Source organism: Solanum dulcamara, chromosome 6 (genome assembly GCF_947179165.1).
Source record: "Solanum dulcamara chromosome 6, daSolDulc1.2, whole genome shotgun sequence".
NCBI lineage: Eukaryota > Viridiplantae > Streptophyta > Magnoliopsida > Solanales > Solanaceae > Solanum > Solanum dulcamara.
The window spans coordinates 5424172-5437047 of record NC_077242.1 but is presented as its reverse complement, the minus strand read 5'-3'; the positions used below and the strand labels follow the sequence as shown (position 1 = coordinate 5437047).

At 35.2% G+C, this 12876-nt stretch overlaps 2 protein-coding genes across 2 annotated transcripts; one reads left to right on the top strand and one right to left on the bottom strand.

Annotated features, from left to right (window-relative positions):
- The first annotated feature begins 438 nt into the window (after positions 1 to 438).
- Positions 439 to 5536, top strand: LOC129891937 (shaggy-related protein kinase eta-like). The gene is made up of 12 exons (XM_055967431.1): positions 439 to 688; positions 1578 to 1670; positions 1871 to 1930; positions 2007 to 2279; positions 2356 to 2430; positions 2509 to 2565; positions 3122 to 3262; positions 3365 to 3415; positions 3505 to 3600; positions 3734 to 3817; positions 3916 to 4017; positions 5065 to 5536. The coding sequence occupies exons 1-12, from the start codon at positions 527 to 529 to the stop codon at positions 5158 to 5160; spliced, it is 1290 nt and encodes a 429-aa protein (XP_055823406.1). The 5' UTR covers positions 439 to 526; the 3' UTR covers positions 5161 to 5536.
- Positions 5537 to 6560: 1024 nt separating this feature from the next.
- Positions 6561 to 11448, bottom strand: LOC129892425 (aspartate aminotransferase, mitochondrial). Its single transcript, XM_055967991.1, has 10 exons — positions 11218 to 11448; positions 10767 to 10852; positions 9177 to 9383; positions 8932 to 9037; positions 8727 to 8831; positions 8484 to 8656; positions 7502 to 7661; positions 7306 to 7401; positions 7107 to 7201; positions 6561 to 6987 (listed from the first exon to the last, which is right to left on the bottom strand). The coding sequence occupies exons 1-10, from the start codon at positions 11392 to 11394 to the stop codon at positions 6915 to 6917; spliced, it is 1278 nt and encodes a 425-aa protein (XP_055823966.1). The 5' UTR covers positions 11395 to 11448; the 3' UTR covers positions 6561 to 6914.
- Positions 11449 to 12876: the final 1428 nt, after the last annotated feature.

Here is a 12876-nt window from a genome sequence, read left to right as displayed (position 1 = left end):
AACTTATTTTTTTTGGCTTATAAGCTATTTTCAGCTTATAAGCTGTTTTAGATAAGCTAAGTCAAATAAACTCAATTATTTTTGGGGCTTATTTTAAGTATAAAATGACTTTAAGTTGATCAGTCAAATACTCAATTTTTTTTTGAAAACCATTTATAAGTTAATCCAAATGAGCTCTTTATATCTTTATCCCCATTCACCCATATCTGTATTCTTATATCCACATCTGATAGTATTTATTTAGATAATATATAAGTATTTTTAAAATAATATTTTTGTTTATATATCAAACATAAAAGATAAATAGAAAATCTATTTAAATTTTTTAAAAGTATTTTTTTTAATTTAATATTTATATTTTGTAAAAAAAATACGATAGATAATTTAAAACGGGGAGTACATTTGGGAATAGTACAAATATTTGGAGATAGAGAGAATAGTAGTGGGGTTAAGAGGAAAATAAAGCAATTATTATTATTAGAGAAGTAAGAAAAAAGAGTGAGAGTAGTAGAGGAGAAGAGAGCACATGGCCTCTATACCGCTGGGACCTCAGCACCATAATCCGCCGGAAAATCACCACCACCACCACCTTCAGCCACCACTGCAGTTGAATCATGACCAAGGAGGAGGAGGAGCTGCGGTAAGGAACGCTGTTGCCGGAGCACGACCGGAAATGGAATCCGAAAAGGTAGTACTACTACTACTTTAATGTTCTCCGACTACTACTAAAGAGTCGCACACTCTTGTTCTTCTTCAATTCTCTTTGCTGATGAAGTTTGACAGTATCGGTTTTGTTTGTTTGTGCTTCGATCTATCTCGATCTCTGTGTTCATTTGTTCTCCTTTATCGGAAAGTTCACCGGAGAATTTTCCGGCGACGATGTTTTTTGAGTTTGTTGCTTCAATGAGGTGTTATTCGCCCCATAGTTTCAGTATTCAGCTGGACTTTGAGCATGAGGTGTTTTTAGTTTTGTTTTCCTTTTTTTCTTTGACATTAAAAGTAAATGTATTTTTGAGTAGCTTCTGCTTCAGGCTTTTAGTTGGAGTTACCAGAAAATGATTCTCGGTTTTGCTTGCTATTCCTTCTGTGTTTCTTGTTTCAGGGTTTCCACTGTAGCGGATTGTGGGGTATGAAGTGCATATATACGGTTAGATCCATGAGTTCTTTTGTGGGGTAGTGATTTGTTTACCCATTTATCTACTTTGTGTATCTGGGATTACACGGGACAGGTTTTCTTGAGTTGATTAGGTAGCTTGCAAGTCCCTCTTTCAGAAAAAAGCTATTTAGCTGCTTTTCTTCATCTTTAGGTAAATTGTGTTTCAATCTTTTATTGAGTTTGCTTCACGCGATTTGTGATGGCTGATTCTCCTCAAACATTGTATTTGTCTTAGTTACAAGGCTCTGGCATTTGATGCTTTCTTAAAGCCTATTTAAGTGCCATTCTCTGCTTTTCTGTTATTGTTGAACAACCTGTAAGGTCGTCTGACAGGTTATGGTAACTACAGCTTCTTACTATTTTCTAAACGAGATGGAGTCTTTTTGGCGTTGCAATTGACCTTGCTTGGTTTGCATTGTAGGAAATGTCAGCTGCTGTTGTTGAGGGTAATGGTACGGTAACTGGTCACATAATTTCCACCACTATTGGAGGCAAGAATGGAGAACCAAAAAGGGTGTGTACCTGATATACATCAGTTTCTTTGGTTCTTATTGTTTTGGAGATTCAATGTTTTGTAATTTCTTGGTTCTTAGATATTATGATTCTAATCTGAGAACATAATTAAGATGATTCTAATCACTGGTGTCAATTGTTGTGATAGTATTAAGTGACAGAATCTGATGTGATCTTTTTCTGTAATTTATTTTTCTTCAGACCATCAGTTATATGGCAGAGCGAGTTGTCGGTACAGGGTCCTTTGGGATAGTGTTTCAGGTTTGTGAGCTGATTTGATTGTAAATTTGCACCAGTCTTCTTGTACGTAGCAATGACCCGACGTTGTTGTCTCTAGGCAAAATGCTTGGAAACTGGAGAGACTGTGGCCATTAAGAAGGTTTTGCAGGACAAACGGTATAAAAATCGTGAACTACAACTGATGCGCTTGATGGATCACCCAAATGTCATTTCTCTAAAGCACTGCTTCTTTTCCACGACTAGTAGAGATGAGCTTTTTCTTAATTTGGTCATGGATTATGTCCCTGAAAGTTTATACAAGGTTTTAAAGCACTATAGCAATTCAAATCAAAGGATGCCACTCATATATGTCAAACTTTACATGTATCAGGTTTACATCTCTCCTTTCTCTTTATGCCTCTTCTGTAACTGGATATAATGTGATTCTGATAAGTTGTTACTGTCAGATATTCAGAGGGTTGGGTTACATTCATAATGTTCCAAGGATTTGTCATAGAGATGTGAAACCTCAAAATCTTTTGGTATGTGAACAGTAGTGTCCACTTCATTCTTATTGTACGCTTACATCAACCTAAATCTATATTGTATGTCATTTGAAGGTTGATCCTCTGACCCATCAGGTCAAGCTGTGTGACTTTGGAAGTGCAAAAGTCCTGGTATGTTTGTTATTTCATTTATCATTACATCCTTATAAGTGCCACATTATGCAGATCATAGGTTGCCATCTTCAATTCTGTTAATGTATCTTCCAATCTTCTTTCTGTCTGTGAAAGTTTCTTTGAAGGTGCTTTAGCTTCATGATAGTAGGCTGTTTTTCATGTGCTCTGGGCTTTTATGTGTTTGATTTCAATGGGCGCTGATTAAGGGACTGTCTGAAGACATTTCAGTTTTTGAATATTTGATATTTTTTTGACCCTTGGCAGTCAGGTTCTTACATATTTTGTTTGCAATGAAGAGAAGTTTTTAACCAATACAATTAGGTTTTGGGCATGCAAGTGTGGATTTATATTTACTCTTGACAGTGGAAGCGAGAGCAGAACTAGTCTTTAGCATTTCAGAATTCTCAGATCAAAAATTGCAATACTTTCATCCACATTCTTCTTTTCTTTTTTTGTGTGGCTCTTTTTGCATGGAGAATTGTTTTGCGCATAACATAAACTGCAGCATTTTATTTTGATGCATTTTGATACTCATGAACTTTTCAATGCACAGGTGAATGGTGAAGCAAATATTTCATACATTTGCTCTCGCTACTACAGAGCTCCAGAACTCATATTTGGTGCCACAGAGTATACAACATCAATTGATATTTGGTCAGCAGGCTGTGTCCTTGCTGAACTTCTTCTGGGGCAGGTTTGTTTTATTTATCTTTGTTTGCAAGTGGACAATTTTCATATATTATTTCATTAAAGATTGTTAATTTATTGAGCTTTCATCATTCATATACTATGACAGCCGCTCTTTCCAGGCGAAAATGCAGTAGACCAACTGGTGGAGATTATTAAGGTTAGTCTTTGTACTTCATTTGGACATCCCTGTAATCTCGGACAAGTCTTACAAGGATCTCTTTTTACTAATGAGAAATCTTGTCACAGGTCCTTGGTACTCCTACTCGGGAAGAAATTCGATGTATGAACCCAAACTACACGGATTTCAGATTCCCGCAGATTAAAGCTCATCCTTGGCACAAGGTATTGTGTGTTGTTATATTTTGATAGTTATTCTTTACTAGATCATTCTCTTGTTGAAATATTTTTACGTTATCTATCCCTAAAATCAGGTTTAATTGAAAAGAAAGTTAAAAAAAGACTTCCACGGTTTCAGGTATTCCATAAAAGAATGCCTCCTGAAGCAATTGATCTTGCCTCACGCCTTCTCCAATATTCACCAAGTCTTCGCTGTACTGCAGTGAGTTATCTCATTTTACAAGTGATATTATTTATTATTCTTTCATCTACAAAACCATTTGTTGTATCAGTCTATTTACCTGCTTCTACTCCTTGCAGCTAGAAGCATGTGCACATTCATTCTTTGATGAGCTTCGTGAGCCCAATGCCCGTCTCCCAAATGGACGTCCATTTCCACCTCTTTTCAACTTTAAACAAGAGGTACAATTTTTGAAATCTTCTTACTCCTACTGATATTATTATATTTCTCCGTAACTATTATCTAGAAAGTTATCTTTTGAGTTGTTGAAGAAGTGTTGGTTCACTAGTTCAATTTTACGATTATGCAGTTCACCCATCTGGAAATTTATTTCATTAATTAGAGCATTCTTTTTCCTTATCCATTATTTAAACGTTTGTTATAAATGAAAAGGGAATGAGGTTGGATTGACGGTGGATCGGCACATGTTGTTCTCGTGTGAAGTGATAAATACAAGAAACAAACTATTAAAGTAAATCCTTTTGTGGCAAAGGATTTTCAAAATGAATAATACAAGAAAATGATGCGTTACATATTAGTTCATGATTTCTGCGTGTTGTTCTTGTTTTGTTGTACTTCTGAATGCATCATGCGTCTTGTCAGTTATCCTCTTTCTTCCTTTGCTTTTTGATAATCCATCGTCTTTTCCCTTTCAAATAACAATCACTCACGTAATCTTTTGTCCTTCCGCCGCTTCAAAATGTGAGACCTAAAGATTGTCTACATGTGCATGGATCCAAGCAATCATTAGATATTTATTCTCATTAACTGTGTTGCCAATTATTGTGGAACCATTTAATAGAACTGATTTTGGTGAATTGCTGTCATGGGACTTTATCTAGAGTAAATGATGGTTTTAGAAAGTTATCACCTGGTAAAACCTTCTATTTCCCTACATCTAGCAGATCTTTAGACATTTTCTTCCATGATCTTTAGACAGTAGTTTTGGCTTCCCAGTTACTATCAGAAATATATTGACCAATTACAGAGGTCCCCATTATTATCGGATGATTCTTCTCCCTGGCATTGGATACCTTTTTTTACAATGCTGCATTAGATATTTATTCTCATTATTACCAGTTGGACTCTTTGTGATAAGGCAGGCATTTTAACCTTTTTTTCTTTGCGAGTAAGAGGATCCTTTTTAAATTGATTCAAGAGTCAAAACTTCCCTTCATGCAAGATGTTGGGGATCATGAAAGTTGTGTTTATGTTGCTATTGCTTGCAGTTAACTGGAGCTTCACCTGATTTGGTCAACAAGCTGATCCCTGAGCATGTGTGGAGGCAACTTGGTTTGAATTTCCCATTTCCCGGTGCAACATAATTGTATTAATGTAATATAGAGTTGGTGTATCAGAAAATATAGGGAGTCCTTTTGTCTTGACCAGTGGCTATGTACGCACGTAAAAGTTGTATGCGTATAGTTGCTGTTTGGCTTACGAGGAAGTGATCCTGTCTACTTATGTCGTCTTTAGCTAATAGCAGGACCTGTTGCCTCTTTTGTACATGGTTTTGATAAGAAGATTTCAGATAGGAGTATAAATGATAAATATTGTATTCTCTAGTTAAGCAGATTTCCTTGAGAGATACATTCTGGAGCACTAGGCATTGTAGCTTTTGGTTGTAGTTATTTATATGCAAGTTGTTTTAAGCTCTATTATTTTTGAATGTAATGCATATATAATATTGTCTTCTCTGCAGCCTTTTTTTTTCTTGCCTTTGAAAGATCAATTTCATTGTTTCTCTAGTTTCATATTTGTATATTATGAGAGCAAAATCAGCGATAGGAAAACCAAAGGTCAAAAAGAAGAAAAATGTGCAACAAATATCCGGTATAATTCTAGTTGTACGCATACCTTTCCCTACCTTTGTGAGGCATCTGATGCAGGATTGCAAGTAAATAGGCAGTGATATAGCCTCCTACCTTTGTGAGGCATCTGATGCAGGATTGCAAGTAAATAGGCAGTGATATAGCCTCCTACCTTTGTGAGGCATCTGCTGCAGGATTGCAAGTAAATAGGCAGTGATATAGCCTCCTACCTTTGTGAGGCATCTGATGCAGAATTATAAGGAAATAGGCAGTAAAATAGCCTCCTAGCTTTGTGAGGTATCCGATGCGGATTTTAAGAAAATAAACAGTAAAATAGCTAGATATAAAACAAATGCAACAACAAATTGTAATATACATATCAAAGAAAAGGTGACTAGACGATAATTAAAAGCTACTACTAAAAGGAAAAGAGCAGAGGAGACTAGCCCCGCTCCCCCCTTTGCTTCTTACTACAATTCTCGACCTACATTCCCCAACAATTAACTAAGTTGTACTGTTCTATCTAATTACCTTTCTTGAATTCTTCTTCGGTTTACCTCTCCTAACTCCTGCTACAGCTAACCTCTTGCACCTCCTCTTCAGTCTTAACAATTTCAGTTTCGTTTCCCTTTATTCTTTCTGCCACTGACACCACCTCCCATTTTGCCTCGTATAAAGAAGAAAAGTGTACATTCTGGATAATTATAGAAAAGAAAATGCAACTCCCTCGTAAAAATTGTCTACTGGTGCTCTGCCGCTCTCGAGTTGCACTCTGCCGCTCTCTAGTCGAAACTCAATATTTGATTCAATCTTATTTAGGTAGTATTGTGCTGGCTAATACATGTAAATATGTAATGAGCACCAAGAATAAATTACTACTTCCGTCTGGCCATGGCACCATATAACAGCAATAATACTTCAAAATGTTGGCATAAATATCATTTAACTACGCTGTTGTATATGATAAACAGGAGTACCTTAACAATTTAGGATGATTAGTCTGTAATGTACCCTAAAATAACTACCAACTCCACCTCGACGTTGCTAATGACTTCTACACCTCAAAATGGCTCTATTTATTCCCCCTCCCCTCAGTACGATTATTTTAACTCAACTTACAATATGATGTAATCTCAATTTACTTTCCAATCACAGAAAAGGAATTCTACAAAGTGTCCGTCCTACTAGAACGAAGGAGAAGCACTAGGGGAAAAAATGATTTTTCACAGCCTTCCCACAGCTGATTATTGAATCCATGATGTTAGAGCTTAAGCAGATTTAGTAACCTCATGAATAGCGTTTGCCAAGTAACCAACATTTCCAGTAGTAACTCCAGCCATACTGCACATAAAAGAGGCAATTAAAAAAACAGATTGGGAAAAAAACCTGATATGAGATAATAAAACTTGTTTAAGAACATAAGTGCATGAAGTTTGAACTTGGTGTCTGAATAATTATACCTGATACGACCATTACGAGTCATGTAGATGTGATACTCTTTTGTCAATCGGTCTACTTGTTCGGGTGTCATCCCACTGTAGCAGAACATGCCAATCTGTAGAAAATATCGAACATTAAAGGGGCAGTTGGTGAACCATAGTAATTTTCTTGTAGTTATGTACTGGTACTGAAAACGACAAAAGTCATTGCTTTCAATACCTGGTTGGTTATGTGCTCCCAAGATAGAGGTGAGCCCAACTTCTCAAGGTTTTCTCTTAAAGCAGTTCTCATCCCGATGATGCGATCAGCCATGCCCTGGAAAAACAACTCTTAAGTCATTGAACTTTACGCTTAACATATGATGTTCTGAAAATGAGTACCAAGCTAAAGAGCAGCCAGAGCACCATCAACTTACCTTCACTTCCCCGAGCCATAGCTTTTTCAAGTTTGGATCTCCAAGGATGGTAGAAACAACTAGAGCACCATGAACAGGTGGATTACTGTACATGGGCCTGGCAAGTTGCTGCAACTGACTTTTCACTGCCACTGCTTGTTTTTCATCCTCACAAACCACACTGCAGTTAATTGAGGCATCACAGCAAAAGCATTGAAAGTCTTTTAACTTTGTGTTGTGTATTAACAACAAATGAAATTTATCAAGTAACCCAAAAATTTCCCCTATTTTCTTTAAAAGTATAACAAACTTGACGCATAGAACAGAATTTTCTGCGTCACACCACCATATACACAATAACGGAAGCATCTAATCCATACAAGCGAACCAACTAGTTTGGATTAGAATTTAGTTGTTGTTACACTGATATCAGATGCTGTGTTTGACAGGAGTCCTTTTTGACTAGTACGGGAAATATAGGTATAAGTATGAGATATATTTTTTTTTTATGACAAGAGAAACCCGTAGCCGCTACCTTTTGGGTGCACACAGGGTAACCCCCCCCCCCCCCCCAAGGCAATAGCTCGCAAACCACACAAGAGAAGTAACCTGCACTAGGCAAGCCCGGTGCGACGAGCTCGACCCAGAAAGCAAACCCCTTGCTTTCGCTGGCAAGGGGTTTCGAACTTGAGAGCTCCAACATGGAAATTCCAAGCCCAAACCACTGGGCCACCCCGAAGGGTATAAGTATGAGATATTATGATATGAAAATATATGATATATGGTATCATTAATTAGTAAATGTAAAATAACAAGACTTAACAAAAAGTTTTTGATTGTTTGAAAGAGAAAAGGACAGATCTAGAAACTACATAAAGTTGTACTGCATATTATGGAACTAGAAAAGATGGACCAACTATGAATTGAAAAAAAGTTAGTTTTACTCTCCAGATTATAACTAGGCCAAAATATATATATGATCTTGGGAGTAGTGTTTTATTACCTTAGGCAACCAACTCTCTGACCATATAGCCCCATATTTTTTGCATATGACTGGGCACATCCTATCGGATGACCATCCTCAAGAAATATCCTGATAGCCTTGGCATCCTTCTCTGGATTCCCACTTGCAAATCCTTGATAGGCCATGTCAAATAAAGCAAAGTGCCCGTTCACCTGAATCAGTGTAATAATTCAGTATGAGACTTGCAACAAGAAAAATGAGAGAAAATATACAAGTTATTACCTTGAACTGGTGCGAGATCTCCCTCCATTGTTCCTCTGTCGGATCCACCCCAGTAGGATTATGAGCACAAGCATGAAGCAGAAAGAATGATCCTTTTGGGGCATTCTATGTAAAAGAAAGTTGTAATAGGTCAGGATAGCACATATAATGGCAATCTGAGAAAGAACGCAATCAACAATAACATCTCAACTGCGTGTTTTCATACCTTTATATCATCCATCATTGCAGCAAAGTCCAAACCCTTTGATTCTGGATGATAATAATGATATGTTCTCTGAGGGACATGAGCATCTCTCCAAATGTTATGATGACTGTCGAGAATCTCATGTTAGTAAATGACAGGACTTTAGAAATTTTCGAAGGCATTTACATACTAACGATTTACTGTGCCAAAAACCAATCTAGGACGATTGATCAAGAGGTTCCAAAGATGCAGAAAAATGTACTTACTTAGACCATGTAGGAACAGGAATATAAATATGTGAATCAGGACAAAAGCGCTTTTGTAAGTCTGCAAAAATTCGGCATGCACCAGTTCCAGATAATGCCTGAATTGCAGCAATGCGTTTATCTTTTATCAAGTCTGAGTTCTCCCCGTAGGCCAACTTCAGCGAGTCCTCGATCATGTTGACACTACCTCCCATAGGAAGATATTCCCTGGTAAATGATGAATTGTCAACGTGAGCATGGTATTGAACTAAAGTATCCACATAATATCAGTTTGTCTTTAAGTAACAACCATTACCTTTTTGTGCAATACTGAAAATATTTTGATTCTTACATCTCCAAAAAAAATAAATTATATTTTGATTCTTAAACTTTCAAATTCATTGTCATGTTTCCAGTTCCCAGTTTCCACATAAGCACTATAGTAACTCCGTGTTAAATAAATAAAATAGATTTCTGAAGGCAAAATCAGAACTTTGACATAGAGAAGTTAAAATAGTAGTACTGTCTAGTTTAGGACATTATAAAATGTTTGACACGGTTAATAATGTTGACATACGTACAGACAATTTCATATATTTAAGAAGTCAATCCGGTTACGTTCTCAAATTTCAACTTTGACTTAATAATGGTTTCCATCAAAAAGGTCTTTTCCACCTGTTATTTTAGTTATTCTTCTACCACAACGAATTACACTAGTCAAATAAAAAATTGTTGAGCTAGTCAAACACCATAATAAAAAATGGGATGTACGGTGCACAGCATTTTCTTAAACACCATTAAACTGTGGAAAAGTAAATTTGATATTTATAATTTATATTGGGAGGAAAGCTCGGTAGATATAATTAGTGAAGGGATCCACCTCCACCATCCATATAGTAAAAATGAGAATATAAAGAATAAGTATAAGCAAAAGTTGAAAAAAGCAGGGGAAGAGAACCTGAAGAATCAAACTTGTTAGTGGAACTGACGGATGGAAAACTAAAAAAAAGATGCTTTATACAAATATGCACTTATACTAACATTTATGCACAAAAACCAACAAGTGGCTATAGTGAAAGAAAATAAAGAACAGTCATCAGTCACAAGACACCAACCTTTTGTTTAGAAGTATATTCTATATATAAGTAATAGGTGCACCTGCACAGTTTCTCATACTCAAATTATATATAGTTTTCTTTTTCCTTGTACTTAGATTTGCTGCTGAGTCTCTCTGAGAGGTAGAGATACTGATAATGATATAATCTGCGTATATTCTAGGCTTTTCAGACCTCACTTGTGAATTTCATTGGGTATGATGTTGTACTTGTAAATTAGTTTACACAAATATGCTTTTAATGTTTTTTAAATAGTCAAAATAATTTTATGTTTCTAACAAATAAATTAAACGCACCTATCGTTATTAATCAATAAACTAGCAAAAAAACTTAAATAATGTTTCCCATAGTTTCAAACAGATAAATTAAACGTACACCTATTGTAATTACTCAATAAATATAGCAAAAAACTTAAATAATGTTTTCCAAGGAGAAAGGACAAATTCAAATTCTCTTCTTAGAGAAACAAATTAGAGAAATAACGAGAAGCACTCACATGTTGAAAGTGCCAGCGATCCTCTGCTCTGCTTCTCTAACACACTCCAGTACCACGGGTTTTCCATTGTTGTCCCTGTAAGCTCCCTAAAATCACAACCAAAAAAATGACTAAAAATAAGCGCATCCTTTTTTGCTTAATTAGATCGAGTTGAAAAGTAATTAGAGCGCACATGAATTTCAAATCCAAATCAATTGAGATCCAACTGTGTGAATACTCAGTATCATTTTCAGATGACGGATGATTATTTTACACTAATCTATCAACTTATGTAATTGACTATAAGATTTACAGCAGTTAAGCTTCTATTTATTTAATCTAAGACTCACACAAAACAGAGCTAAGCAGACACAATTCCCAAATTAAGGAGCTAAATCTATGGTTACAAAAAGTGAGTGAATGAGGTAGAAAATGAAGCAAATCAAAGCAGAGCAAAGAGAATAGAACTTACAACGCCAACATTGACTTTATCAGGGCTAGGATCGGCGAGGAAAGCTTCGGTAACGCCGAGGATAGGATCTTTAGGAGCCGGCTCGACGTTTCTCCACCAAGACGAAAAGGATCGCGCTCCGATCGAAAATGAGCTAAGCTTGAGGAGACGACCGGAAATCGCGGCTCGGATCGCCATGGCCGGAGAGAAGATTTAGAGAAATTGGAGAGGAAAATGGCGTTTTTGTCTAAGTGTTTTGAAAATGTTGATAGATATGGTCTCTATATATAGGAAACGGAAGAGTAGTGGACTAAGCGGACCGTCAATGTGTGTGAATGGTTTATTTTAACGGCTTTTGCCTCGAGAAGCGTAACACTGTCACTTAACGGCAAAAAAACTGAAGCCGTCTTTTTCATTTTGGCTCAAAGGTTAGGGGCAAAAGAGTCAAAACATTCGAATATATTAATTACTATAATCTGCCCAATCTGCCAATATTTATACGTACTGCTTCGTAGATAGAGATAGTCAAATTTGCCCTTTTTTTATTATTTTGAAAAATAATTACTCTCTCGTTTTAATTTATTTGATACTAGTATTTATATTTCGAAGTTCAAGTCAAATGAAATTTTCTTTTATATACATAAATTATTAATTAATTTAATTTATGATATATTTTATTTAATTTTCAATTATATAAGTTTAAAAAATTTATATTTTAATTCACGATCAAAATTTAAAAAAATTGACTTTCAAAATTCGAACTATAATACATAAAAATAGGATAAAGGGGGCACTTCTGAATTTCACTTTTAAAAGTTGAAATTTTTAAATAATTATTATCATTTTTATTATAGTGGCTGAAACATTGTTATTTGTGAATTTTGGAGTAGAGATGATGCTTGTATCTTAATTACTAATCTGCAAATATGTCGATTAAATTATTTTACCGACATTAATCTTTTTTGAAATATTAAAATTATATGAAGAAAAATTATGCATTCAAAAGTATTTGAATTAAATTCATAATGGAAAAACTTATTTGACTGCTAATGTTTTGCTACTTAGGCCAATAAAACAAAATTAGACTGCCAATAGAATTTGTTGCATGTCAGGCTAATATTTTGAAGATAATATATTTTTTCTTTTAAAAAAAAGAGTCAATTTTGTTCTTCATAAAGCATAAGTTCAAAAATTATCATGACCCCTAAAAGGTAGATGAATTAATAAAATATTATTCCTAATCAGTTAATTGGCAATTGCATCTTATCAATAAGGAATTGAAAGGACAGAATACAACCCACGCATAACGTTGTCAAGCTCTTGATTATAACGAAAGGTTGTGATCCCCGAGTTAAAGGCCTTAACGGAATGCAAGAGGTTTATCTAAATTTTCATCGCTGACAAATTATATATATATAAAAAAAGATAGGAATTCTCTTGTCTTTTTTTATATATATATTTACTTGATTATACTTTGAATTTCCTAATAAAATTTTGATTCTGATGAAATAATAAGTATTATTTTATTCTTAATTTAATTTATAATGAATTAGAAAATTAAAGGTGTCAAATTCAATTGTACAAACGGAAAAAGGTCAAAATGTCCCAAACCTAATAAAAGTGCTTCAAAAAAGGGGGTCTAATTATACAGAAAAATTGCAGCAAGAGAAAAATCCAATT

What these genes read in the sequence shown, in the direction of transcription:
- LOC129891937 (XM_055967431.1), top strand. Translation starts at nt 527, where the DNA reads ATGGCCTCTATACCGCTGGGACCTCAGCACCATAATCCGCCGGAAAAT. An exon ending in CGGAAATGGAATCCGAAAAG is followed by an intron (nt 689 to 1,577) that starts GTAGTACTACTA and finishes TTTGCATTGTAG; the next exon opens with GAAATGTCAGCTGCTGTTGT. An exon ending in TCAAACTTTACATGTATCAG is followed by an intron (nt 2,280 to 2,355) that starts GTTTACATCTCT and finishes TGTTACTGTCAG; the next exon opens with ATATTCAGAGGGTTGGGTTA.
- LOC129892425 (XM_055967991.1), bottom strand. Translation starts at nt 11,394, where the DNA reads ATGGCGATCCGAGCCGCGATTTCCGGTCGTCTCCTCAAGCTTAGCTCA. An exon ending in CCTGTTCCTACATGGTCTAA is followed by an intron (nt 9,038 to 9,176) that starts GTAAGTACATTT and finishes GATTCTCGACAG; the next exon opens with TCATCATAACATTTGGAGAG. An exon ending in CAGAGAGTTGGTTGCCTAAG is followed by an intron (nt 7,662 to 8,483) that starts GTAATAAAACAC and finishes AATTAACTGCAG; the next exon opens with TGTGGTTTGTGAGGATGAAA.